The sequence below is a fragment of the Gadus chalcogrammus genome, chromosome 5 (assembly GCF_026213295.1).
Source record: "Gadus chalcogrammus isolate NIFS_2021 chromosome 5, NIFS_Gcha_1.0, whole genome shotgun sequence".
Taxonomy (NCBI): domain Eukaryota; kingdom Metazoa; phylum Chordata; class Actinopteri; order Gadiformes; family Gadidae; genus Gadus; species Gadus chalcogrammus.
This window is the reverse complement of record NC_079416.1, coordinates 11,081,228-11,106,594: the sequence shown is the minus strand read 5'-3', so window position 1 is coordinate 11,106,594 and position 25,367 is coordinate 11,081,228. Positions and strand designations below refer to the sequence as shown.

The following is a 25,367-nucleotide window of genomic DNA, read 5'->3' as shown; positions in this document are numbered from 1 at the left end:
TAATGGTGGAGTTCAAAGGATAACACACACACACACACACACACACACACACACACACACACACACACACACACACACACACACACACACACACACACACACACACACACACACACACACACACACCTCTCAAAAGGTGGATTTTCGTATCCCATGAGATAGTCTCAAATCGACCAAGTTGCGCAGAAAAATATTTTCCATATGGCGAGTGTGACTACCTGCCATTCAGAAGTGCACCCATTAAAAGCATTCCATGACAAACATAACATCATCTATAATGCATCGCTTCTATTTCAAGAAAACTATTAAACCACATGAAATACGGTTTGCATTTTTTGGAGTGGTTTAACACAGAATCTGTGGTAGGAAAAAAAAGGCCCACTCTAGCTATTAGGCTAATTACTTAAGCTCTGCCGATAAGTATAGGCATGACTCTCTAGATGGCTGTTGGACTCGGATCAAGAAAGGCCCCCCATTAGCAACACAATAATAGCACACCCAAATCACTGCAGTTCACTCCATGCATCCAATTATTATTTATTTTTTTAGGTTCCCCAGTTCCCATCCAGAATGTTCCACTGGGCCGTTCCCCCGTCCATCAAGAGACCGAGCGACGACGGATAAGGTGAATAGCGTAGCGACAACAGGCGAGACACGTTAAATGGAACCAGGAGGAAGAGCAGCAGCAGTAGGTGATTCCGCTGCATCAGGGCAACGTTTTACAAGCTGCGGCTGAGCCCACATAAGCGGCCCCTTCCTCCCTCCGTGTGATCAACAACTTGCCTGATGGCGGCTGTGCACCAACAGGGCCAGACCACCGGGGCTAACGAACTCATCTGATGTCATCTGTCTTCATATATTTAATTGCTTTGGGGGACTTCCAGTCACTACTGTACTAAATACATACAAAAAAAACATGCTTATCTCGCCCCCCCATCAGGGGGACCTCACAGGACTCCTTGTACATTTTGGAGACCCGTTTGTGCCAAAGCCACAACCGCTAACTTCCTTTAATCCACTGGGACGGGTAGGACTTTGAAACCCAATTAGGAAATTAACTTCTTCCTCTCGTTTTGGCAGTAATTCTAATTTCCCTCATGGCTTGAGGATTCTGGGGAGCGGAGTAGTCTAAGGTGGTGGTGTACTGAACAAATGGCCATTTTGTGCTATTAACTGGTGTACAGTGTATACTAGTTCTTGCAGGATTACATAGCGGTTGTTTTCTTAGGGCTTGCAACCCCTTATCATGTACCAGCTCTGAGTTATCTGTGCCCATTTGTCTCCACGCTGTCATGCTTGTTGTCTATGTAATATGCGGTGGCGTATATTTTCCACTTGAGGGCTTATGAAGATTTACATTGCGGTCAGCTCTGTGGATGACTGGGCTGGGATGATGACACAAGGAAGTGCATATAATCTTTACCCAGTAATGTTGGAATCTGTACCTACAGACACACCAAAGCCATATTATTTTTGTCTTGACTATTTGCATGAGCTTGGGCATTCAAGTTTTCCACACAGTCAAATTGTTACACCATATATCATACAAAGCAAGCATTACTACATCTGTGGCTGTCCTATGTATTGCTTTTTTTTAAACGTTGTCATCGACAAGACGCTCATCTGTATTGCTTGACTGAATTCATCCTCCTGAGCGAGCGAAACGTTTGTGTTTCTGTTTTAGGGAGGGACAAGTACTCTACCTGGTGGACATCTACTGAATTACAAATGTTAAATATCATTTCAGGCTCTACTCCCGCCAAGCAATTAATTTGGCCCACTACTCTCTATACTTTTTAAACCGTTGTGATCATGGCAAATAATGTAGTAGTAATAATAATAAGCTATGGCTCAATTCGTCAAGTCATTTTGTGAGCTAGGACATGCACAGCTAGCCAGGCATGTAACGTTAGTAAGGTTAGACACATAGCAAGCCTTCGGTTTACAGACCTCTCGTATAAGCCCCCGGATAAAACCAATATCACACTATTATGACAGTTCAAACGAGCGCTTATATTATTTTTCTATTTGATAAATATATGCATTAAATACCCAGAACGTTTGCATGAATAACCCCGGGAGTAAACACACCTCTTTCGGTGTGGCAGTTCCATCAATGCCGAGCAGACCATACAGGTCCATCTGCAGAAGATCCTTTGCTTTTCCAGACATTTTATTTCTAATATTGACACAGTTTTGGTATTTTTAATAGTAGAACCGCAACCCCGCCGGTTAGCTAACTAAATACAGCCTCTGTTATTATCCGGCAGCATGAGTATGACGATTGAGTTCAACTTCTTTCAACCAGGAAGTACATCGCAATGGCTTGTGGGAAATGACGTTTTATTTTGCTTTAGACGTGCTGCTACACCGCGCCCTGTTGATGGATTTCTGACGATCGTCTAATTAAACATGGCAAATTTGTATAAATATTATAACTTAGATTATTCCCGTATTAAAATATATGTCGATACAATTAACCGCTGCCAATGGAGGCCTACTGGATACACTTCTGGTTATAATTGAGAAGTTTTCTGAAGTGCTGTTTTTACGGATGTTGATGGATATATAAACAAGAGTAGGCTAAATGTTGAAATAGGGTTGGAACTGCCAAAGGGTTGATTGTATTCATGGGTCCCCGATCGCAAAAAAAGTTTCCGGACACAGAAGTGGGAGACCTGGGGGAAAAATTGCTCACTTAAACTGTTTAACTCCTGTTTCTATGGAGCCTTGCACATAGGATCTTGCAGTCTCAGTGGAATTGATTAGCAGGCAGCATCTAGCCTATTAGAGCTGGAAGAGAAGGATACAGTAAAGTTGACATTACCTCTCCCTCTCCCTCTGTCAATCCCAATATTCCAATATTAATGACATGTCATTAATGTATAATACAGTATTGATTTTGTTATTAATTTAGAAATGGATTGATTGTTTGAAGCCTAACGGGTTTGCAATCGCACACTGTATACGTGAGCTAAATGTCATGCCTGAATTAACACTGGCATACAACCATAATCATTTTTTATAGAATACATCATTGTTATTGTATACATGCCCCCCAATCAATAAGTAAGCTAATTGTATGCGTATTGCATAGACCAAATATAAACCTAAATCATATTACAATAATAGCCTGTATTAATTTGTATTGTTCCAGTGTAATAGCCTATCTCAATCTATCATCGGTTTTCTTCAACTTTAAAGCAATTAGCCTTGTTTTGGACAAGTAGGCCTAATTATTATAGGCTGGTAGTTCGGTATGACCTTCATCTCTAACAAACAAATATCTCAGTACATATAGCAGTCGGTCTAAAGTATAGACTGAGCAATTGTTGAATCCATTTCCATAAAGCCAAATTAACTCAACATTCCCCATCGTATTTCAGGAGGTGTTCTTACAGCACACCTCGGTAGAGCCAACCATTAACACCTACACCACACACCACCACATCACTAGCGACAGTTTGTCTCCCAGTCTGCCTACTGGTTTCGTCCAGCAGCTGAGATGCGAGGCGTGTGGTGGGCGTTCCAGTGGTGCTCGCTGTTTTTTTTCTTCTCCGCGTCGCACATGTGCATGCATCGCAGGAGCGCGTTTGAGCAGGGGCGCACCGCATACCACTGGGTTTGTTTTTCCTGCAGGATGTGGATGTGGCAGCAGGAGATGGACAGTGAACAGTGAAAATCCATCAATGTGAACCTAAAACAGCACCGCGACTGTCCTCCTTTTTTCCATGGACTAACGGGTCAGGTGAGCAGATGTGATGGTCGTTTTTTCAGTTGATCAGCGTTCTTCTTCCTCGTCGTATGTGATCTATTTATACGGAGCAGTCCCGTTATTTTCGCCTACGTGCGGAAATAGGAACGCAAGTAAGAGACTGAGCCTGTTCGCTGTTTTTGTGTCTTTTTGTAGCCTGCTTGAATATATCCGTGCAACTGACCAGCTAGAACCGTTGGATAACCATCTCTTCCTATTACAAGAAAATGTCAATTATTCATTGAATTTGATTCATGCGAAGGATTCATGCGGTTTTCATCACTTTACAATTGGACACATAGATTTGATACAGATATGTCTCGACTGAACGAAATAGACAGCAGTCGCTCTAACAGCATTTAATGTCGGTGGTAGGAGGCTTTCTGAATGTGTTGGAACTCATCAAAGGATAGACGACAACATGAGACAAAAAAATAAGTAGGCTAGATGTTGGCTCCATTTACTTGTAGGCTTCGACAATAGGTGTATTCTAATCATCAAGTAGAGCGCTGCATCAATCTGGTTGTAATAAGTAAATCCGCTTTTCAGAACGCTAACCAAAAGTTTAGTATATTTTCGTTCCTGCCTTTGTCCAGTACCCTGTGGAAAATGGGAATTTTGCATTCCAGAGAAAGGAAAACATTTGTGCAGTCATTATTTAATTAACTTTTGGAGTTGGAGTTTGTTTTTCCAATGATCTTTGATCGAATTTTTTTCTATATTTTTCTTTCTGTTTGATTATGTACAGGTTATTTGGTTGTTACTGATCCCAGTTGTTTTTCTTTCTATATACATAAGCTTTGTTATTCCAAACAGAAAGCATTGCTGCCAAAGTACACAGCTAAATAGGTTAGCAGCTCTCAAAATGGACTGAGTGGGTGAATGTCCATGCACGCTATCTTTAGACCAAGCCAGTCATCTCAAGCAAGTGATTAATTAGGGAAAGATATTTGAATATCATACTATATCGATATGTTTTACCTGTTTTACAAAGCATTTGATGAACAAACTGCAGCAGTAGAAATAATAAGTTACATTTAATAAAAGCAACGCATGGTTCTCTTCTTCAGCTGTGTACCTAAGGTGGTATTTCCTGTCCAAGGAAAGACCTTTCCTTCCTGTAGCAATATGAATTGTTCAACTAGAAACTTCTGCTTTCCAAACAAAAAGAAGACCAATACATTGCCATTATTATGCAATCACATGGTTTACCAGTGCTGCAGCAATTTCAGTGTTTGGGAATCAGGGAACAGATGATTCACTCATGTCCTCGAGTGAACCTAAGAATGGCTTCAGCATTTTTGAACATTAAAGGTCATTAAGACAAAATATTTCTGAGTCAAATGGTGTTTCTTGGGGAAGGCCTCTGTAAGGCTCTGAACTGGAGGCACTAACAGACACAGGGCGTATTCCATCCCCCTTTGGTGGGGATTGAGTTCTTTGAAGCACTGTCTTTAGAAAGCTATTGTAAAAAGGCCATTGTGCGCTTGTTTGCTGCCACGGTAACACTCTCATGGTGCCAGCAGGAGACGAGCAAAGCACTGTCGCCTGCAGCTGAATCTGACAAAAGCTTGCCCTGACCGAGTCAGGAAAAGAGACAACACGAACAAATGAGAATCTAATAAGTTTGACAGTCCACAAGTGTCTCTTCTTTTTAATGTGTGTTATCTAGAAGCCATGTTTTCCCCCTGAATTATTCTTATTGCACCTGTGGTTTATGCTACAAGATACAGCTCTGGATATAAAGCCAGCACAGAAGCTTTTATAAAACAATAATTGACAGCTAGCTCCATGTATAACTGGGCTGAGGCCACCAGGGATGGAGTGAGAAAGTCCAGGCCGCTGTGTTTCCAGGGACGGACCCTCTGTGGTTTGTTTAGGATGCTCATCCAACACCTGCTGAGCCCTGCCAAGCATACAGCCCATAAGACAAACACAAGAAGCCAGTAGGATGAGTCACATTGGTCGCGGTTACACAGTCCGTGTCGGAGGAAGAGTTTGGTCCCAGTGTCTGGCAGAAGGTTTTTTTTCGATTATTTGATCATCTTCTATTATTTCATTTTTTTCAAGTTTACTTTGTGCAGTAGAGGGTTGAGCCAAGCTGTGTGGGTGGATACAGCGATACATGGCGTCCGGAGTGTACTGTTATGCAACAATGCTAGGTATGTTCAGTGACTTTCCTGTTTATTTAGCAAGCTCCTGTCATCAGCGTGGAATGGGGAATTTAAAATGACTATAAAACCTAAGTTTTAGTTTGTTCCCTGTGTTGCTGAAACTATAGATGGAATATATGAATAGAAAATAAATGTCATGGTTTCATGAATGCAAATATGTAGTTGCTTGTCTCTGTTCCGGATGTGAAAATAAATACCTTGTCTTTAACAAATAAATGCAGGGCATCACTTAGTTTAGAGTCTGTGTCTGGTAACTAAAGATGGGGGTGAGCCATTATGACCTATATGATTAATCAACAGGGAAAATAGTAGTTAAAGATGTTTATTCTCAGTACCATCACCGATTGGACATTGTTTGCTGTGTGTCGGGTGTGGTGAGCGGACAGAGGGGTTACTTCCTTTGAGGAAGGGATTACGTTGGATGATTGCCACTGACGGGACTGCTGACATAAATGCACAAAGTGCAGCGCAATCGTTCCCTATTCTGTTTTCCTCTGATAGAGGTTAGTTATTTTGTTGTCTGCTTCCTCTGGTCGCGATTGTGTTCCTGGTGGTTCAGAACAAAAATATTATCTATCAACGGGAAAAGCATGCTTTTCCGGCAGAGCCGCTGTAAATTAAGAAGAATCCCTAATCTATCAAGGCCAAATACAAGCCAAACACACAAGTGTGTGTGAAAGTGTGTGTGTGTGTGTGTGTGTGTGTGTGTGTGTGTGTGTGTGTGTGTGTGTGTGTGTGTGTGTGTGTGTGTGTGTGTGTGTGTGTGTGTGTGTGTGTGTGTGTGTGTGTGTGTGTGTGTACTTGTACAGAAAACAAAATTCCTGATTTACAATCTAACGACTTACTTTGTTTCAGTTGGCCAGCGTTAGCTCCCAGCCGCCATGACAGAGTCGTCAGAGGTGCAGAAGAAGTGGCTGGCGGTCAGGGGCCGCCTGGGCTCCTCCCAGGACTCAGACCCCCCGCCCGAGGCCAACCTGGAGAGCGCCGACCCGGAGCTGTGCATCCGGCTGCTGCAGGTGCCCACCGTGGTCAACTACTCTGGGCTGAGGCGCCGGCTGGAGGGCAGCGACCAGGCGTGGATGGTGCAGTTCCTGGAGCTCAGCGGCCTCGACCTGCTGCTGGAGGCCCTGGACCGGCTGTCGGGGCGGGGCTGCTCGCGCATCGCCGACGCCCTCCTGCAGCTCACCTGCGTCAGCTGCGTGCGGGCGGTGATGAACTCCTCGGCGGGGATCCACTTCATTGTGGAGAACGAGGGCTACATACGCAAGCTGTCCCAAGGTGGGGCCGATTGGCATCCATCTGCGCTGACTGACAACCAGAGTTGTTTTCATTTAAACTCCTTAAAACATTGTTTTCATTTAAACTCCATAAAATATTGTTTTCATTTTAACTCCTTGAAACATTGTTTTCATTTTAGCTCCATAACACATACATACTACTGTACATATAACCAATTTAAATTCATCATTGAGTAAAAGAAATGGTCGGACAATTGGCACCAATGTTTTCGATAAGAGAAAGGTAAACATGTTATTTACTCTGTACAGTTACAATATAACAAAAAATGTCTAAATAAAATTGGGCAGTTGTTTAAATATTATAACTAATTATTCCCATTTTCAAGTATATATATATATATATACTCAGGGGGACAGTCTAAGATGTGATGTCTTCACAAGTCTTAAAAAATAGAAAAACCCTTGCTTACGGGGATGTTTACGTGGTTGTTTCTGCAGCGCTGGACACGTCCAACATCATGGTGAAGAAGCAGGTGTTTGAGCTACTTGCCGCCCTCAGTATGTTCTCCTCAGATGGATACCGCCTGGCGTTGGACGCCCTCGACCACTACAAGGTAAGTGCTGTTCTATGGGACAACACTAGTGCCATAGCATGTAGCAAGAATTTTTTTTATGATGTAATCATATTGTACTGTTGTTTAGTGTTGTATATTGAATGTATTGTATTTTTATTATTATATACGTATTTCCATGTTTCATCATAGCAGATTTTACCTCAAATTACACAAAAGCATGTGGCTAAATTATGACATCTGATGGTGATAACCATATGGTAGTGATGTCATCGTCGCTAAATCACCCCCCTTCCCAGATGCCCGGTATGAGCCAATTGCCTAAAGCACTTCCCCCTTGCCCTTCAGGGTGTGAAGACCCAGCAGTATCGGCTCAGTGTCATCATGAACGAACTGCTGGCCACAGACAACGTGCCCTACATGGTGACCTTGCTCAGCGTCATCAACGCCACCATCTTCGGGGCGGAGGACCTCAGACAGCGAGATAAGATGAGGAAGGAGTTTATCGGTATGTTTAGCGTCCGGGTTTCTGCCATTTATCGCAGGAATCGAGGGGCTCGGATCAGAAGCAGATTCACGCTGTTGTGTTGGACTGTTGAGTGCAGTTGAGTCCTCGGGGGGGGAAAGGAAATGGAAATACAGGGGGAGGAAAATGGGCCATCAGCAAGAGGTGCACCACACAGATCTCCATCAATGGGTCTGTCCCAGAATAGACTGACAACCTCATTCTCAAGTTCATTACACATGAAGGCTTCCGCCTCGTTAAATCCCAAAGTGCTTAAATAATTAACAACATTTAAAGGTTTTATAGGTACGATTTAAGAGCTACTATTTGTTGTTACAATTCTCAAATCTTCAGCACCTCTAAGTATTTATCATTTGACAGAAAGGTAGCTATACTCTAAATCTATATGAAGTGACTTTGATGTGAATAGCTTAACTCAACCCACATGATATTTGCCAAGTTGCAAATACTAAGTAACCAGTTGCCCTGTTAATAATTATGTTGACTGAGAACAAACGCTGGTTATTTAATTTAGTATTGGTCCTCATAATATAAAACAATACTTATGTACTAGTATTTTGTCTGAATAATTTCATATCCTAAGTGAATAGATCTGACCATAATCAAGATGCTGATGTCATTTGAGTCATTAAAACGCCCTCTCCCACTTGAGTGATTGTAAAGCCACGCCTACTTTGTAATTGCACACCTGTGCCATCCTATGGATGCCAACATGTCTATAACACTGCTGTCACTAAGTGAGTATTTTTAAGTACAAAACAACTTTATTTCACTGAACGCTGTTAACTGTTATTGTTGTTTTGCAGGGCTACAGTTGCTAGATTTACTACCTAAATTGAGGTGAGACGTTCATCAATTGTCCTAAATCCACCTCAAACACTCAACGCTTGGGATTGTCATGATGCCTGTAAGACTATGTGTTTGATTGTGTGCGATTATCATTCTGATTTATTAATGTTATTCCAGGGACGAGGAGGACGAAGACTTGACCATTCAATGTGAAGCGTTCGAGGAGGCCATGGCGGAGGATGAGGAGGAGATGCTCCGGGTGTACGGCGGTATTGACATGAGCAGTCACATGGAGGTCTTCACCACCCTCTTCAACAAGGTGTGTTGAGCTCCAGGCAAATAAAAATGAACCCCATGAGCTCTGCTAATGTTTTTGTCATTTAAATGTATTCAAAGAATTAAGAGCCAGTGGTGTATAGCTACGAAGTAGAAATACTCCGTTACTGAACTTAAGTCGTTTTTTCGTAGTATTTACATTTCTAGCAACTTTAACTTTTCCTCCGCCACTTTTCTTTAATAAAATGTATTCTTTTACTTCGATACATTTTACCTTTGCATCTTCGTAACTCGCAACGCAATTAAAGCTGAAGAAATTAGAAATGTCATGTTGTGGGAAGTGGGATAAGCAGGTTTGGCCAATTAAGTTTGGTAACGTTGATTGACAAGTGCTCTCAACCAACCAGTCAAATTTGGTTTAGACTCAAGGCAAGTGCAGAGTTTTAGGATTTGATCGATTTGACCCAATAACGTTAGCGTTGAGGGGTGGGAGATGGGCACATGTCCAATTGTAATTAGGGGCGAGGGAGGGCCAGCAGACCTGTCACTCAACCTCCGTGCGAGTCGTAAGGAGATTGGAGTCAAACTTGCGTTGACATTTGACGCATAGTTCTCCGGTTTATGTTCTTAAAGTTATGTAAGTATATTTCAAGTGAAGTTCAACATAAATTTAAGATCATTTTATGCATGATATTTTGCGGGGGTTTTTTTAGCGCATGTAGGCTACTAAACATACATTTTCTGCGACTGTGTCCCTGCACACGGAGCGCGTGCGTGTGCGCGTGCTTGTTCGCGTCATCATCGAATGTAATCAAAGTAAAAAAATGAAATTAAATGATGTCAAGTAAAAGTAAGAACGGGGTCGTTATGGGGTAGCGGGGGAGAGCAGGTGAGGAAAGACCCTGATGTTGTAGTTTATATTTTTTTAAATTTCAATAAATCTCAACTGGGAAAACAATTCTGTGTGTGTGTGTGTGTGTGTGTGTGTGTGTGTGTGTGTGTGTGTGTGTGTGTGTGTGTGTGTGTGTGTGTGTGTGTGTGTGTGTGTGTGTGTGTGTGTGTGTGTGTGTGTGTGTGTGTGTGTGTGTGTGTGTGTGTGTGTGTCCCCAGGTAAGCAGCTCCCCAGCATCGCTCCAACTCCTGTCCATCCTCCAGACCTTGTTGCTGCTGGAGCCTGAGAGATGTGATCTCTGGCAGGCCTTGGAGAGCCTCACCAACCGAGCCATTCTGCTGGCCCAAGACTGTGAGTCCACAGCACATGTATATGTTACCTTAGCCACAGCCTGTTTGTAGGCATCCTTAAGCAGGACGCGCCTACCTTACTGTGTCTGAACTCACCGTCAGTCACTTTGGATAAAAGTGGGTAAATATTGCATGGTTGATTTGAATCCATTGATTGACTGTGATCCTACGTCAATCTCATGTTGTACTGCAGCTCAGATGGAGTCGTGTGAGAAGATCATGCGGCGGCTGGTGTTCTCTAAGGGCCGGAGCAGCGTGGGTCATAATGAGGTGGACAGCCCGCCGGTCCGGAAGGTGGACAAGGCTGTCCAGACCCACGTGGCCGACGGCGACGAAGCAAGTCTCCCTAAAAGACCTACAACTGCCCAGTTGCCCCCTTGCTTCGCTACACCACCACCACCACCACCACCACCACCACCTCTGCCCCCATTTATGGGAGGCGGTGTGCCCCCTGGCGCAAACCAGGGCCCCCCTCAACTTACGAATCCTCCTCCACCCCCCCCTCCTCCTCCACCTCCTCCTCCTCCACTGCCAGGTATGATGGCTGGACCCCCGCCTCCTCCACCCTTACCAGGCTTCACCGGCCCCGGTGCACCTCCTCCTCCACCACCTCCTCCTCCCCCTCCTCTACCAGGAGGTGGCATCGGTCCACCCCCACCACCACCACCACCGGCCCTACCCGGCATGCCCCCCCCGCCGCCCCCACCCCCCGGCGGGATCGTGGCTACCTGCATCCTGAACCTGGGAGCGGCCGCTGCCCCCTCATCCAAGGGGGGCCGCTTCCCCACCCTGAGGATGAAGAAGCTCAACTGGCAGAAGCTCCGCACCGTCACTGGTGAGGGAAAACGTGAATATGATATCTATAAAAAGAACCAATGGATATGAGCTAATATCGTAAAATGAGCCACGCCAATATCGTGAACCCACAAACGACATGGACACGGAATAGTATCCGAACAACAACATGGCCGTATCCGTGTTGTTTGTGGTTGGTCCGGATATGAGCGCAGCCCGCTCAGGTGATCCTCTACTCTCACACGCAGATGGTCAGTCGATGTGGGCGTCGGCGCAGACGGACGATGCTCCTCGCGAGCCGGACTACAGCAGTATCGAGCAGCTGTTCTGTCTCCCGGTGGCCGAGCACAAAGACAAGGGGACAGCTGCTCCTGTCAAGAAGGAGCCTAAAGAGGTGCGCTCAGCCAAACACTCGACACGCAGGGGCCCCGACGCAGGACAAACGCGCCCAATTAGCCCTGCCGAATAATCAATAACGTGCCCTTCGCCTCCCGTCTCCCCCGCAGGTTACCTTCATTGATCCAAAGAAAAACCTGAATCTGAACATTTTCCTCAAGCAATTCAAGTGGTGAGCGATGCGATGCGTTTTCCTTTTTGGCGTCCTACTGGTAATGAGTTACCGTTCAACTTAACCGTGCTCCATATTCCTGCCCCCTCTGTTCACCCAGCTCCAATGAGGACTTTGCACTCATGATTGAGAAGGGCGACCGGACCAAGTTTGATGTGGAGGTGTTGAAGCAGCTCAAGAAACTGCTGCCTGAGAAGCATGAGGTTAGTTTCTGCCTGCACATGATCGTATATGGTTATCCCATGATCAATTGATCAAAGACCTAAAACCACAATCATGCTCTGCACTGAATTTAGATCGAGAACCTGAAGACCTTCCAGGGAGAAAAGATCAAGTTGGCAAATGTGGATCGTTTCTACACCTCACTGATGGCCATTCCATGGTAAATAATCGCTTTGATGGATCAGAAGCCCCTAACCTAGGCAAATGTCCATGGCTTTTAATGAGAAGTCATATTGCCCTTGCTTGTGTTCAGCTACCAGCTGAGGATTGAGTGTATGCTGCTGTGTGAGGAGACCTCCTCTGTTCTGGACATGCTCAGACCCAAGGCCAAGCTGGTGGAGGATGCCTGCCAGTGTAAGAGGGCAGCACTCTCTCTCTCTTACCTTCTCTCTGCAGCGTAAACATATATTCTAGTGGTGCACTCTGTCATACTTCCAAGAATTGAATATACTGCTGCTTACTACAGTTAGACCGGCCAATGTTTTGTATTGGTCTCAAAAGATGCCATCTCAATTCATCATCTGTTCTTGACTAATAAGAGAATGAAAAATGCCTAATTGTTTACAATATGAATATCTCCTCAGCTCTTCGTGAAAGCACTCGCATGCCCAGTTTCTGCAGGCTCATCCTCAATGTGGGGAACTTCCTCAACTATGTAAGCACTCACAGCCTGCTCCCTTCTATTCAACACGCCTTTTTTTTGGATTTGGATTTGAACTGCTGGTTCCAAATCTAACACCACTTTGAACACGCTTTCAGGGAAGCCACACAGGAAACGCAGAGGGATTCAAGATCAGCTCTCTCCTGAAGCTAACCGAAACCAAAGCTAACAAGAGCCGCATCACACTTCTTCATCATATCCTTGAGGTACAAGTCTCATGGATCAACAGCTCTTCTTGAATCATGATGTGTTGGGAGTCTCAAACTCATCTAAATGTTATATGGCTTATTTTGAAGGAAGCAGAGCTTAACCACCCAGACCTTTTGGCCTTGCCAGATGATATTGAGATCTGTGAGAAAGCAGCTGGGTAATGAAAAAAAAACGCATTGTGTTATTCATTTTTTACTTGCGCTTATTTTTTCTATGCAAAAACACAAGGTCATTCCTATGGTCACTTTCCCCATTCAGGGTCAACATGGACTCGACCCAGGCAGAAACCAGTGCCTTGGTGAAGCGACTGAAGGAAACGTCCAAGAAAGTGTCAGACTCCATCGACGACGTGAAGCAGCAGTACACCAAAATAATAGAGGTCAGTAGAACTCAGCTGCTCAGGCTTAATATGACATCAAACAAACCTTTCCCATTCTTTTTTAACTACAGGAGTCCAGCACCTTTACTCGTGCCTGCATGTTTGATCTATTTTTCATGTCTTCACACTAGGAGAGCCTGGAGGCATGCCAAACTCTAGAGGAACAGTTCTATGAGATAGACAAGAGGAAGTGTGAGCTGGCCCTGTACTTGTGTGAGGACAGCAGCCAGCTCTCTCTGGAGGACCTGTTTGGAACCATCAAGACATTCCGCGGCCTATTTATCAGGGCCATGAAGGTTGGAGCATTTAGCATGATACTTTCGTTTACAGACTCATTGTCAAAGAAAGGTTTCATCTGCTTCCAGACATGGTGTGCCCTCTCAATGTATGACTACATAAAATCTGCTGTTTATCCTGGCTTTATTTTGACTGGTCTATTTGCGGTGTTAGTTGGAACCGGAGAGAAGTATTTGATATTTCTGTGCGTCACTACAATTACCAACTCCTTTTTACTTAATGGTGAAATATGAATCTATTTTCCTCTGTTTGTGTTCTCAGGAAAACAAAAGCAGAAAGGAGCTGGTGGCCAAGGCCGAGAAACGCAAAAAGCAGCTGGCAGAGGAGGAATCCAAGAGGCAAAAGGGGCAGAATGGAAAAATAAGTATGTTCTGACAAAAACACACTTTTGCTTTGTTTTTGCTCAAACTTAAACGGTTTGGGAACAATGGAGTGCATGAAAAGGTTTTAACCTCCCCCCTTCCGTCTCTCTGTCCCCAGTAAAGAGAGGCCTACCCCCACCGGATGATGGCTGCATTATTGACCACCTGCTGGCGGACATCAGACAAGGGTTTAGCCTCAGGAAGACCTCGCCCAGGTGCGATTTGGAAAACCTTCCCTCTAGTGAAATGCGTAGGGAGTCCGGCCCACCTGGTAAGGACAAGAGGCCGATGTCTCCATCCATCCGCAGGGCTGGTACTGTCTGCTCTCCCAACCCCCTCCCACCACAATGTAGCTGTAAGCGCGCCCACTTGTGCCGTCATTCTTCTCAAGCCCACTAAGGGATTGCTCCATCGCTTGGTCAAAGTATTTCAGCATCTTTTCATTGTGTGCTCTCCAAATAACTCGGCCCTCTTGCATTCAGGGTCAAATGTACAACCTGCAGAAGAAGGCAAAGCATCGGCGGCAGAAAGGGCCATCACTCTCGCTTCCAGCCCCCACCAGACAAGGGAGGGAAAAACCTCCGCAGACGGAGCGAACAGCTCCACAAACCGGCCTCAAGGCAAACCAGCATCGAGACTGAGTTCTCCCCAAGGGCTGGCTTCCAGCACTTCTCCGAATGGAGCCTCCCTGGTAACCGACCCAGCCCTACTGGTGCGGCCGGTCTCCTCGCAGAAGGGGGAGCCTGGGTTGTCCCCAAGCGGCAGCCCTCGTCTCGGGACTACAGCACCTGAGCCCCAGCATCGCACCTCCCAGAACGGCTGCACGACCAACGATCCTGACGTCACCCCCCCCCAGACCACACCAGCTGCCGGCCCCTCTAGCTTTACTGTCTCGGCCCAGGTGGAGGCCAGGACGGAGACGGGGGCACGAGAGGAAAGCACAATGGAAGACCAAAGTCAAAAGGAAAAAAGTAATTGCAAACATTCCACCTCGGAAAGCCAGGCGGAGCCGGTCTCCGAGAGTATCCAGGGATACGATGTTCCTGATGGACCGAGGACTGAAGCTCTGTCGTCGTTCTCTGGGGCCCTGCCAGATCCCGCTGGAGTCCCCATCCAAACCGACTCAAAGAAAAAGCAGAAGCTCTTTAAGCGAAACAAAAAGAAGAGCCATGAAGGTAACCAGCACAGTAACTTGAATAAAGCCCTGTTGAGTGTTTATGTGGATAGCGGGAAATCCTTATTTACCTTGTTTATCTTGGATTTTGTATTCTATTTTTTGTGTGCGACTTTTGTTTTCTGGTTGTGTGTGGGTTGATATTTACTTAATTATAATAGTGTTGTATTTTATTTGTACAGAATTTTGTTTTTATTTGAAATCATCACATTGCAACCCTTTTTGTTTTGTCATTTCCGCTTGATTCTCTAAAACAAAAGGGAACAAAGGAAACGGACATGCAAAACATAAAAAAGGCTGTGTATTGCAGTAAGGTATGTGGTAAATATTAAACTAACGGACCTAATCATCCTAATCCGCTCAATGGGTGTCAGCGCTTTAATACATTAACAACTCAATCTGGTGTATTCGTGTTTGTCCAATTTAATTTCTTTCTCTGTCGTTGCCATTTCGCAAAGTCTGCAGTTGTCAAGCACTGATCCAACATCAGAGTCAATGTGTGTCTATCATGAATTTTCTATGTCTTTTGGGTCTGCAGGAGAACATGCATATATGTATTTATAGTCTATCCCCAATCAATCCCTATGGTATATCTGTTTGTAAAATCTTTCATTAAGGCTTTTGGGGGAAATAAAGAAGACTCCTAACAATTTTCATTTGTCAAATTAAACACTAAACCCTTGACAACTCTCTTCATGCCACACCTTGCGTTCATCTTGTCTTTGAGGGGGGTGATTAATCAAATACATTCTGACATCTAAACTATTTGCATTACAACTTGAATGGTTGATCTGTACTTCTTTGTGATATCCACACAGCCTATTCCTCCTACTAATTGTCATCTCTGCTTCCCCAGGTGAGCTCCGGAAAAGGAGAGGAAAGAGGAGGTGTTGAACCTAGGCTTGTGTACAATATTTTTGTAACGACATATTTTGCAGTGTCCTGGATAATGAGACCTACACCTGGTTGGATGGATATGCTCCTTGAGTGACGAAAAAATAAAATAAAATATAATGGAAGGCTGCGCTGTTAAGCCTAAAACTAATGTCCAAAAGCGTTTGTGTATGGAAATAAATAAACATTTAACTTATTAAAACGCTTATGCTTTTTAAAGCATTGTACGATGTAAAGGACATATCAGCCTTCGTTGTTCTTTTTGTATCTTTTTCAGACGAAAAAATCCTTAACTCTGGAAATACGTGCGTCTTGTGCAATTTCATAATAATAAAATATATGGGCTCCGTCAAATATGTGTGGAATATTAAGATTTGTAAAACGTGATAATAAAGCTTATTTGAAAAAATTATCTTGTTCCTCTTCTTGTTGGCTTTGACCTACAGCTATGTGGAACAGGATAGCCTATGCTATGGGTCCTAGGGTCCTATACTGTAATCTTTCACAGCCTGGGGCCAACTTGTGTGCGCCCTAGCACGCGCACACAAGTCTGTGCGCCTCCGCACGCGCCCCCGGTCTGTGCGCCTGGCTCTGACATCATTGGCTGCGGTTATAGATATGGCCCTGCCGATCCTGGGGACCGTCTAGTCTACTCAAGACGAACAGACTGCTCCACTGCCATGTCGTTCTCTTGGTCTCCAAAAGACAATAAAAGTTGCAATAATCCGCCGGTCGCCACCGGGTTAAAGCGATCAAGGAACGACACGGGCAATAAAGTCACAGTGGTGCTTGGAGCGCAGTGGGGGGATGAGGGGAAAGGAAAAGTCGTTGATTTGTTGGCGACAGAAGCCGACTTGGTCTGCAGATGCCAGGTAAATATGCATTGATATGTATTTCATTATTCACTCGCGTTGGAATAGGATAGCCTTAGTCAATTTAAATTGTGTCCATAAGCTTGCAACATAACAGTAGCTGCTTTCAAGCTGAGCAGATTGGAAACACTGGTAGCCAACTTTGTTTTTGGGTGGACTTTGATAAGTCGCTATTCTTCGATTAAATATATCATGAGTTAATCTTGCTTGGTGATGTTCTTGAAATGAAAATGAAAATTTAAAATGACAATGCACTAAATGTCTTGACAGGTGCAAATGCCTAGATTTGTCCATTTTTAGCAGCGGCAGGAGACTGCTAGTAACCTGAGCAGGTGGAATTTGTACGTAGACTGAATTTATTGTACCTTATAGTAAGGGTTCACCCGCTTTGGTTGACAAAATAATAAAATAGGTTGACAACACTAAGAATGAATAAAAATGATGTCTGGCTTATGATTTGATAAATAAAAAATCTAATTTAGTATAGCCACTAGTACTAGACTCGATGAATGAAAGGACCTTCATTTGCACGATAAGGCCTATTAATACTATTATTATTGAGTAGACCAATCCCTGTTTATGGTTTACCCTCTATTCTGCCCAGAAACAAGGGACTAAAGCCATAGACATGGAACCATTACACAAACCCCTGACCTGTTGTACTCTGTACTCTGTCCACTGACACCAACACCAGCATGGCTCAGTGCAGGGCCGGAAAGCCCCGCCCACTTGGACTGTTAGAGGTCACATTCCCGGGGTGGCTGGATATGTGAGAAGGGCAGGTCTTAGTTAGGGGGGCACTCTGTGGAAGAGCCACCAGTAGCGGCCAAGTCTGTTTAAATAAGTACATGTTGTTTTGTACACATCAAGAGCTGTTTGGAGTTGATATCCCTTACTGACCGAAAATTAAATAGTATGCATTTGAACTGTTTACGTTCGTTATCTGTCAAATCTCTGTAGACCTGTGGATCTGCGTTCAGGCCATACATATTCATATTCATATGAATGAATGAATTTATATGAATGTTTGTACCAAATGCATGATCAAGGGTTTCTTGGTTTCTATTTCCAGGGGGGCAACAATGCAGGACATACAGTCGTGGTAGAGGGGAAGGAGTATGATTTCCACCTTCTCCCAAGTGGAATCATTAACTCAAAGAGTATATCACTTATCGGTAAGAAACCGCAGCTGTCCATGATCTACACCCTCATTCCTCCTCAGTCAGCGATTACAGGCACAGCATATATATCTACGTACAGATGTCTGTGTGCATTACAAGGGGTTGGAATTTAATTATTTTACTGTTCGCAGGGAACGGCGTAGTCATACATTTGCCCGGTTTGTTTGAAGAGGGCGATAAGAATGAGAAGAAAGGTAAGTCTTGATTCTCATCTCCAACCCGGTGTGATTGTCAGGCCTTGTCATGAGTGTGCACATGACCTCGTGTCCCTTGCTATCACTATAGGTCTGAAGGGCTGGGACAAGAGACTGATCGTGTCTGACAGAGCACATCTAGGTACGTATCTGTGGCTCAATAAGGAAAATGGTTGCAACAGCGGATATTACACCATTTCCAAATAAGGGGCAAGCTGCTCAAAAAGTTTGTACTTTGTTTTCCAACAGTATTTGACTTTCATCAAGTTGTGGACGGCCTGCAAGAAACCCAGAGACAAGCGCAAGAAGGAATAAAGTAAAGATAGATGAGAAAATAAGCCCCAAAACCATACAAATGTACTATTTCATGAATGTTATGTTGCATTGTACAATCCATATATGTTCCAGATTCAACTAAGGTTGCTCTTTTTTTCCATGAACAGCATTGGGACGACCAAGAAGGGTATCGGACCCACCTACTCCAGCAAGGCCTCCCGCACTGGCCTGCGTGTGTGTGACCTTCTGGGGGACTTCAAAGACTTCTCGGCCAGGTAGGGATGGCCCCTAATGAGGCCCTTCTCCTATTGAGTCAGGCATATGTATGTCCATATGCTCAATGACACACACGCATTCAGACTACGAGATGATAAATGACCCTCTGTATTTAAATCGTTGATGACTGTGATCATTGCAGATTCAAGAACCTTGTCAAGCAGTATCAGTCCATGTATCCAACCTTGACAGTGGATGCTGAGGACCAACTGAAAAAACTCAAGGTATGAGGTAGCAAAAGTCTTTATTCCAGGTATTTCAGAGAATAAGGACTGCACTTCCCATGAACTCCAAAGCGATTGTGAATAATTTACAATGAGCTGATTAGTCTGCGATATAAGACGATAACTTTAGTCTACATTTCACAATTTTTAAGCAATGTGTTGTTTATTTGAAATAGTGTTGATCTAGCCGATCTGTATGTAACAAGAAAAAATGCAGACTCTAATTTTGAATTGGTTGGCTCTGTAGGAGGCTGCTGATGTATTTAGTGCCCGTTTTCATCAAATAGTCAGCTGTTCACTACATTATTGGGCTACTCACCCAAAACAAGTGCTTCACGTTGCCAAGCAACAAGTACAAGCGACTCGCACACAGACACAGACACAGACACAGACCCAGACTCACACACACACACACACACACACACACACACACACACACACACACACACACACACACACACACACACACACACACACACACACACACACACACACACACACACACACACACACACACACACACTCAAGCAGACAATTACAAGAGAAAGGGAGACTAGCAGTTCATTCACTTGTTCTCTGCTAAATGTTTCCGAACGCTTTTGACAGTAGGTCACACTGTCACACAAGTTATTGGCACTAGAAAAGTGTTCTTAACGGTCGTACATTCAACATTTGTATCGTAATACAGACTTTGTAAACAGTTATTGGAGCCACACGGATGGATAGAATCCATCCACACCAATGTAAATGTTTCCACGTTTGTTTTGTGCTCGTGAAGGAGTATGCAGAGAGATTGCGACCAATGGTGAGAGACGGTGTGTACTACATGTACGAAGCTATCCACGGGTCCCAGAAAAAGATTCTGGTGGAAGGCGCCAATGCTGCTCTTCTGGACATTGACTTTGGTACATCTTTTGGTCATAAAGACAACGATTTCCAAGTGCATTTGAAACCCATATTTTTAATGTATGCATACAATCATCAGGTACATATCCTTTCGTGACATCATCAAACTGCACCGTCGGCGGGGCATGCACCGGCCTGGGAATCCCCCCCCTGAACATCGGTGATGTGTTCGGGGTCTCCAAAGCCTACACCACCAGGGTCGGCATAGGAGCATTCCCGACCGAACAGGTCAATGTAAGTTGACCCCCCCCCGGTGGCGATCCTCGTATAACACTGGCCTTTGGAGCCCGTGAACCCCATCCTCACGTGCACACGGGGACCACTCGAGGCGTACACTTTAATACTGCAGTGAGATACGTACCTTCTTATGTAACATTTATTTGGAGTCGTTGTGTGTTAACGACGGCTTTATGTCACACACGGGAACGAAAGTGCCGGAGACTTTCACTCGCTGAGCGCAGCTGTTGGAACAAAATGTTCAAACACCCTGAACCTCTTATGAAGATCACATTCACATGGATAAATTTAGGCCAGTCTGGGGTTCGAGATTGACTTACCGCTTGGGCTGGAGTTACATAATGTAACACAAGACTTGAATTCATGTCCGTTTTTTTTAAAGTGCCGATCCAGTGTCTACCACCCCTGGTCAGTATTTGCTAATGATATTCAGTGTGGTTGTGATGTGTAACCATTGTCTTGTTGTTGTTGTTGTTGTTGTTATTGTGATGGTTGATGTTGTTGTGATGGTTGATGTGGTGGTGGTCTTATCGATGTTTACAGGCAGTGGGGGAATTACTTCAGACCCGGGGTCATGAGATAGGGGTCACCACCGGGAGGAAGCGCCGCTGTGGCTGGCTGGACCTGGTCATCCTCAAATACGCTCACATGATCAACGGTTTCTCCGCGTGAGTGCACTGAGGAGTGGAGGATTGTGTGGTTATGAACATAGATATTATTTTTTCCGATATTTATTCATTTGTGCGTATTCATTTTGTGACTGTTTAGATGCATTATTGACTCCAGCCGTCGGGGCATGTGAGCAGAAGTAAGAACATATTTAAGAACAACAGTGCAAACAGACTTTGTTTAACATTGAATGACTTTGTGTTACAGAATTGCCTTAACAAAACTCGACATTCTGGATGTGTTGGATGAGATTAAAGTTGGAGTAGCATACAAAATCAATGGCAAAAGAATTCCCCATTTTCCAGGTATGAATGTGACTAAAGCTTGGCACATTATTCCTACTAAAATATAGCAGTACTGTGATAACAGGACAAACCAATTGGATGTACTCTATCAGCCTCGCACACCAGACAATGCATCCTCGGGTTCGGGGATCACTAGAGAGGGGCATCAAAGAAGTAATTCTGGGTAATGTAGAAAAATAACACACTGGAGATATCAGGTGGGAACCTGACCAAATAGTGAAAATTCATATAAAGCATACAGTGAACCACATATAACAAAGCGGAGAAATATTACCTTTCACATTTTGCATGGCAGAGAACAATCTCAGGGCAACGGAAGCTTCAATTTCAGTCACAGAGTAGCAAGCTCCAACAGTCTCAGTTAGCTTTGAGGCTCAAAGCTGGACGGGCCCCTCCTTGATGAGGGGCCCTTCTTCCTCTGTTTTTCGCCGAGGGACAGTCAAAACAATATGATCAATAGAGCGTAATGCATGGTTACCATTATACTGTACAGCGGTCCCCAAATGGCTTTTAAATAATCTCAAAACAAAGGCCATCTCACTCATTGATATAGTGAGATGAATGAGTCGTTAGGGCTTTGGATAAACTCTGCAATGAATTGTACATTGTCCAACATTAGACATTTTACAACAAGGTAAAGGTGTCATAATGTGTCATATTTACATTAAATCCTTTGTATTACATAGCCAACCTAGAGGTTCTGCAGAAGGTGGAGGTTGAGTACGAAACCTTCCCTGGTTGGAAGTCTGACACGGCGGCCGCGAGGAAGTGGAATGACCTCCCACCCAAAGCCCAGAACTACATCCGATTCATCGAGAACCACATCGGAGTCCCCAGTAGGTTTGACAGGATATATAAGACACGGTGAACTGCTGCCAAGAGTAGAATTACTTCTTTAGAGGGAACAAAAAGCAACAAATGTCTGAACCTTCTTTGCATTGTCAAACAAAAGTACATAATAAATAATAACACAAACAGAATAATTGTATACATATCAAAATAGCACATACAGGTTATATTTAGCTTCTAAAAATGTTGGAATCGGTTTGACGCCCCACAGCTCTAGATGCTTAAAATGTGTCCTTGAGACGTTATTCCAGTAGGTGGTGCTGTTTTGTTAGAAATTAGTCTTTACGACGGCATAAACAAAGTGAGAGTTGTGCTTTGCCTTGACATGTCGTTCTCTCTCCCTTCACAGTTAAGTGGGTCGGTGTTGGAAAGTCCAGAGAGTGCATGATCCAGATGTTCTAAAATCAACACCTTCCCCTGGCATCGAATCAAGCCCCACGGATATGACCTAATATCAAGTTTCTCATGCGCAAATAAATAAAGATCAATACATAAACAATGTATTTCTATTTATAAATACATAAACAACACATCAACTGAACAGGAACCCAAATTATCTTGTGACGTTGACAATAGAGTTTTGTTTGGGTTAGTTACTTTACTGGTACACAGTCGTGCCCCAGCAACAACACAATCGTAATTAGTTTGAAATAAAGGTTATAGTTTAATATTTTAACCACGGTTTGTTTTCTGTCAAGTCTGATCTGGTGGTTATCATTCGAAGTAAAAATGTGTTCAGTGGCAAATTGTAATCCTGATGTGAGCTAATAAAAAACACTGCTGGACCCCTGCATTGAATTCGTGTCCTGTCTCTTTAAATATATTTCGTTCGTGCTTTTATATCAGACTTCCCACGTGACAGGAGGTCCGACACCGGATTGGTTGGAGTTGATACTTTTCCCGGCAACAATCTAGACCGAGTCAGGACTGCATCGATATACATTTACACGCAAACATGCCTAAACGTTCATATCCGTTTTCCGAGTCGTTTTCGTCGCAGTATAAGGTGCACGTTGGACAGCGGGAGTTGAGTCAGCACGGTGTCTTTGGTGGAAAATACAGACAGGAAATATACGGTAATCAACTTGAAGGCTAAACAACTAGCCCCGTGTTAGACGGTGCTACGTTTGTTGTTTAGCCTTTAACTGGATGTAAACGGTAGAATTGCGTGGCTGCTTATTCGTTAATTTTGTTTAAACAACTACAATAAATGGAACGTTAGTATCCTTATCCGCCACTACAACTTCTTGAAAGTGGAAGCAATGGTCACTTGTTTTGTTATGCTAACCTTGTTATGCTAACCATCTTCTGCCTTGCTGTAACGTTACACTAAACTTGGATAGATCAGACCATTATGTCGAGTTCCTATGAATACGTGTTTTCTTAACAAACTGTTTCTACCTCCATAGAAAAGACCAAGAATATGCTATTCAACGGGGCCAGTGCTGTGATGGATAAAATCTGGAGTGTGGACGGAGGAGTAAAAAGCACAGAAGCACAGCCTTCTCAACCAGCTGTAACCCCAGCACCCAGCCAGCTACTGTTAAAGGGACAAACGCTCATTGGACAGAATGGTAGACTAACGAAAGCAAACTGTGCACAAGGTGAGTTGGCGAGGAAAAAATATTCTTCGGAAATTCTAACTTTTGAACTGTTCAGTCAATTGAGGTACATTTGTTGGTATACTCAATGCATCGTAGCTGCAGTAGATTCTATATCAAGTCTCTTCAATCAAAATGCAACAGGAATGTTGCACTTCTAAGGTCTGAAAGCACAACCTCTGTAAATTAAATGTGGGTCCATTCTAGGTCACGGTGAGGCAGTTGGTTCGACACACTGCGGGGTGTGCCAGAAGAGGCAGGGTGTTGGCATCAGGGCCGCGTGCTCCCAGTGTGACCGGCTATCCTGCTCCTCCTGCATCCGCCAGTGCTCCAGCTGTTCCAGCCAGTGCTGCTCTGTGTGCACTGTTGTAGAGTGAGTTGCTTCTGCAAATTATTGTACTGGATACGTTGCGAAAAATGTTCCATTCTCCTTGTACATTGTAAACAAAGACATTGATAATTTTAACAACATTTTAATGGACAACCGAACAAGATATTTTGGCTAATTTCCCCAAATGATAATTAGGCCTCTTAACATCTGGGTAAAATTGTGTGAGCAAATAATGTGGGCAGGGAGATGATAATTCTATGATTGACACCATTTCAATGGTCAAAGCGGGTCAAAGGTTGAATGTCATTCTGGTCCTGACGGCATGTAAATGTACTCCCCACGACCCCCAAAAGTCTCTTCAGCACAAGTGGTAGGAAATCTGCCATGTTGTGATGTAGCCCAGCTGTCAAGAGTGCAACTGCCAATATGCACTAATCATCCATCTGCAAATTACATGCGTTTCCCGTTTAGCTGTTAACCTCTCAACCGTGACCACCTCTGAGGGAAAGCACAACCTCTGAGGGAACCATTTCCTTGTTGATCTTGACATGCAGGGCTTTGCCTCCTCACCCCAAATTTCAGTTCATGGCTGAAGTTCATTTCTCAGGAATTAATCACTGTTCAGACATTTGAAGAATAGCACTATATTGGTAACCATAGCAGCATATATAGTATCAGCTGACTGATTTCTCAAAGTAGACATATACAATTTTTAAAATGACCCTTGACCTTGCTTGCTCACTGTAGCTTCACCTCAAAGAAGACTTTAAACCAGGGAATCAAAGCGATTGCGACAGCATTTGGAAACACTGTCACCGAGGCGTTTCTTGTGCCATTTCACACAAGTGCCTATACTCTAAAAGACGAGAACAAATGTTTGTTGATTAGCACCAAATATTTGGGTTAATGCAGCACTATATTTAATTTCCAATTCCATGTATTCGTCACACATGGTGTATCCTACGAGAGAATTCATAAGTGTTTAATGTTATTGATACGCTTGGTGTGTTTTATTGACTTGTGTTTCTCTCTTCTTCTACAGTTATAGTGGTCAGTTTGATACGATAGTGTGTTGGAGCTGTTCGTCGTGAAACAAGACCAAAGGAGAAGATACCAGAGTTATGATTGAGCACTTTTGATTACACAAGAAATATTTCTCAGACTGCATTATATACTTGTATTTGTTTTTAAATTCCCATTGAGTGTTTATATGTTCATATGATATACAATTCAGTAATAAAATTAAATACTTTTCTGTATCAATTCTATTGACGTTTTTGGGGCGAGGAGGCACATTTGTATCGAACTTGTCG

The 25,367-nt window shown here is 43.8% G+C and overlaps 4 protein-coding genes across 13 annotated transcripts in view; 3 read left to right on the top strand and 1 right to left on the bottom strand.

Annotated features, from left to right (window-relative positions):
* dnajc17 (DnaJ (Hsp40) homolog, subfamily C, member 17) overlaps positions 1-2,313 on the bottom strand; it is a 34,435-nt gene extending 32,122 nt beyond the window's left edge. The window contains exon 1 of the mRNA XM_056590365.1: positions 2,092-2,313. Coding sequence (XP_056446340.1) covers positions 2,092-2,172 — 81 coding nt within the window. The 5' untranslated portion in view covers positions 2,173-2,313. The remainder of the gene's footprint in view (positions 1-2,091) is intronic.
* A 1,253-nt stretch (positions 2,314-3,566) lies between these two features.
* On the top strand, positions 3,567-16,633 carry inf2 (inverted formin 2). 10 transcript variants are annotated; one of them, XM_056590068.1, is made up of 23 exons: positions 3,567-3,748; positions 6,784-7,206; positions 7,665-7,780; positions 8,087-8,246; positions 9,071-9,104; positions 9,231-9,372; positions 10,440-10,572; positions 10,765-11,406; positions 11,615-11,760; positions 11,873-11,934; positions 12,035-12,137; positions 12,231-12,316; positions 12,410-12,510; positions 12,741-12,811; positions 12,916-13,023; positions 13,114-13,184; positions 13,286-13,406; positions 13,538-13,702; positions 13,965-14,067; positions 14,184-14,420; positions 14,548-15,240; positions 15,500-15,553; positions 16,096-16,633. In XM_056590068.1, exons 2-22 carry the CDS (start codon positions 6,810-6,812, stop codon positions 15,550-15,552), a joined length of 3,744 nt encoding a protein of 1,247 aa, XP_056446043.1. In that variant the 5' UTR covers positions 3,567-3,748; positions 6,784-6,809; the 3' UTR covers position 15,553; positions 16,096-16,633. The 10 variants fall into 10 exon arrangements, 9 of the variants coding, with proteins under 9 accessions (XP_056446043.1, XP_056446044.1, XP_056446041.1 ...); XR_008895560.1 differs by having other exon boundaries at positions 14,548-15,553; positions 16,096-16,141; XM_056590069.1 differs by lacking the exon at positions 15,500-15,553.
* An 85-nt stretch (positions 16,634-16,718) lies between these two features.
* adss1 (adenylosuccinate synthase 1) lies at positions 16,719-22,924 on the top strand. The gene is made up of 13 exons (XM_056590072.1): positions 16,719-17,005; positions 18,078-18,180; positions 18,318-18,380; positions 18,472-18,522; positions 18,630-18,696; positions 18,824-18,931; positions 19,075-19,156; positions 19,935-20,061; positions 20,142-20,296; positions 20,843-20,967; positions 21,176-21,273; positions 21,960-22,109; positions 22,472-22,924. The coding sequence occupies exons 1-13, from the start codon at positions 16,814-16,816 to the stop codon at positions 22,522-22,524; spliced, it is 1,374 nt and encodes a 457-aa protein (XP_056446047.1). The 5' UTR covers positions 16,719-16,813; the 3' UTR covers positions 22,525-22,924.
* Positions 22,925-22,990: 66 nt separating this feature from the next.
* Positions 22,991-25,313, top strand: siva1 (SIVA1, apoptosis-inducing factor). The gene is made up of 4 exons (XM_056590073.1): positions 22,991-23,198; positions 23,532-23,726; positions 23,931-24,096; positions 25,097-25,313. Exons 1-4 carry the CDS (start codon positions 23,078-23,080, stop codon positions 25,143-25,145), a joined length of 531 nt encoding a protein of 176 aa, XP_056446048.1. The 5' UTR covers positions 22,991-23,077; the 3' UTR covers positions 25,146-25,313.
* The last annotated feature ends 54 nt before the right edge of the window (positions 25,314-25,367 follow it).

Bases quoted from the DNA above. Each gene is read 5' to 3' on its own strand.
- inf2 (XM_056590062.1), top strand. From the start codon at position 6,810: ATGACAGAGTCGTCAGAGGTGCAGAAGAAGTGGCTGGCGGTCAGGGGC. The intron at 7,207-7,664 runs GTGGGGCCGATT...TTGTTTCTGCAG, and splicing joins CATACGCAAGCTGTCCCAAG to CGCTGGACACGTCCAACATC. The intron at 8,247-9,070 runs GTATGTTTAGCG...GTTGTTTTGCAG, and splicing joins GATGAGGAAGGAGTTTATCG to GGCTACAGTTGCTAGATTTA.
- adss1 (XM_056590072.1), top strand. From the start codon at position 16,814: ATGTCGTTCTCTTGGTCTCCAAAAGACAATAAAAGTTGCAATAATCCG. The intron at 17,006-18,077 runs GTAAATATGCAT...TTCTATTTCCAG, and splicing joins ACTTGGTCTGCAGATGCCAG to GGGGGCAACAATGCAGGACA. The intron at 19,157-19,934 runs GTATGAGGTAGC...GTGCTCGTGAAG, and splicing joins ACCAACTGAAAAAACTCAAG to GAGTATGCAGAGAGATTGCG.
- siva1 (XM_056590073.1), top strand. From the start codon at position 23,078: ATGCCTAAACGTTCATATCCGTTTTCCGAGTCGTTTTCGTCGCAGTAT. The intron at 23,199-23,531 runs GTAATCAACTTG...CTACCTCCATAG, and splicing joins ATACAGACAGGAAATATACG to AAAAGACCAAGAATATGCTA. The intron at 23,727-23,930 runs GTGAGTTGGCGA...GGTCCATTCTAG, and splicing joins GAAAGCAAACTGTGCACAAG to GTCACGGTGAGGCAGTTGGT.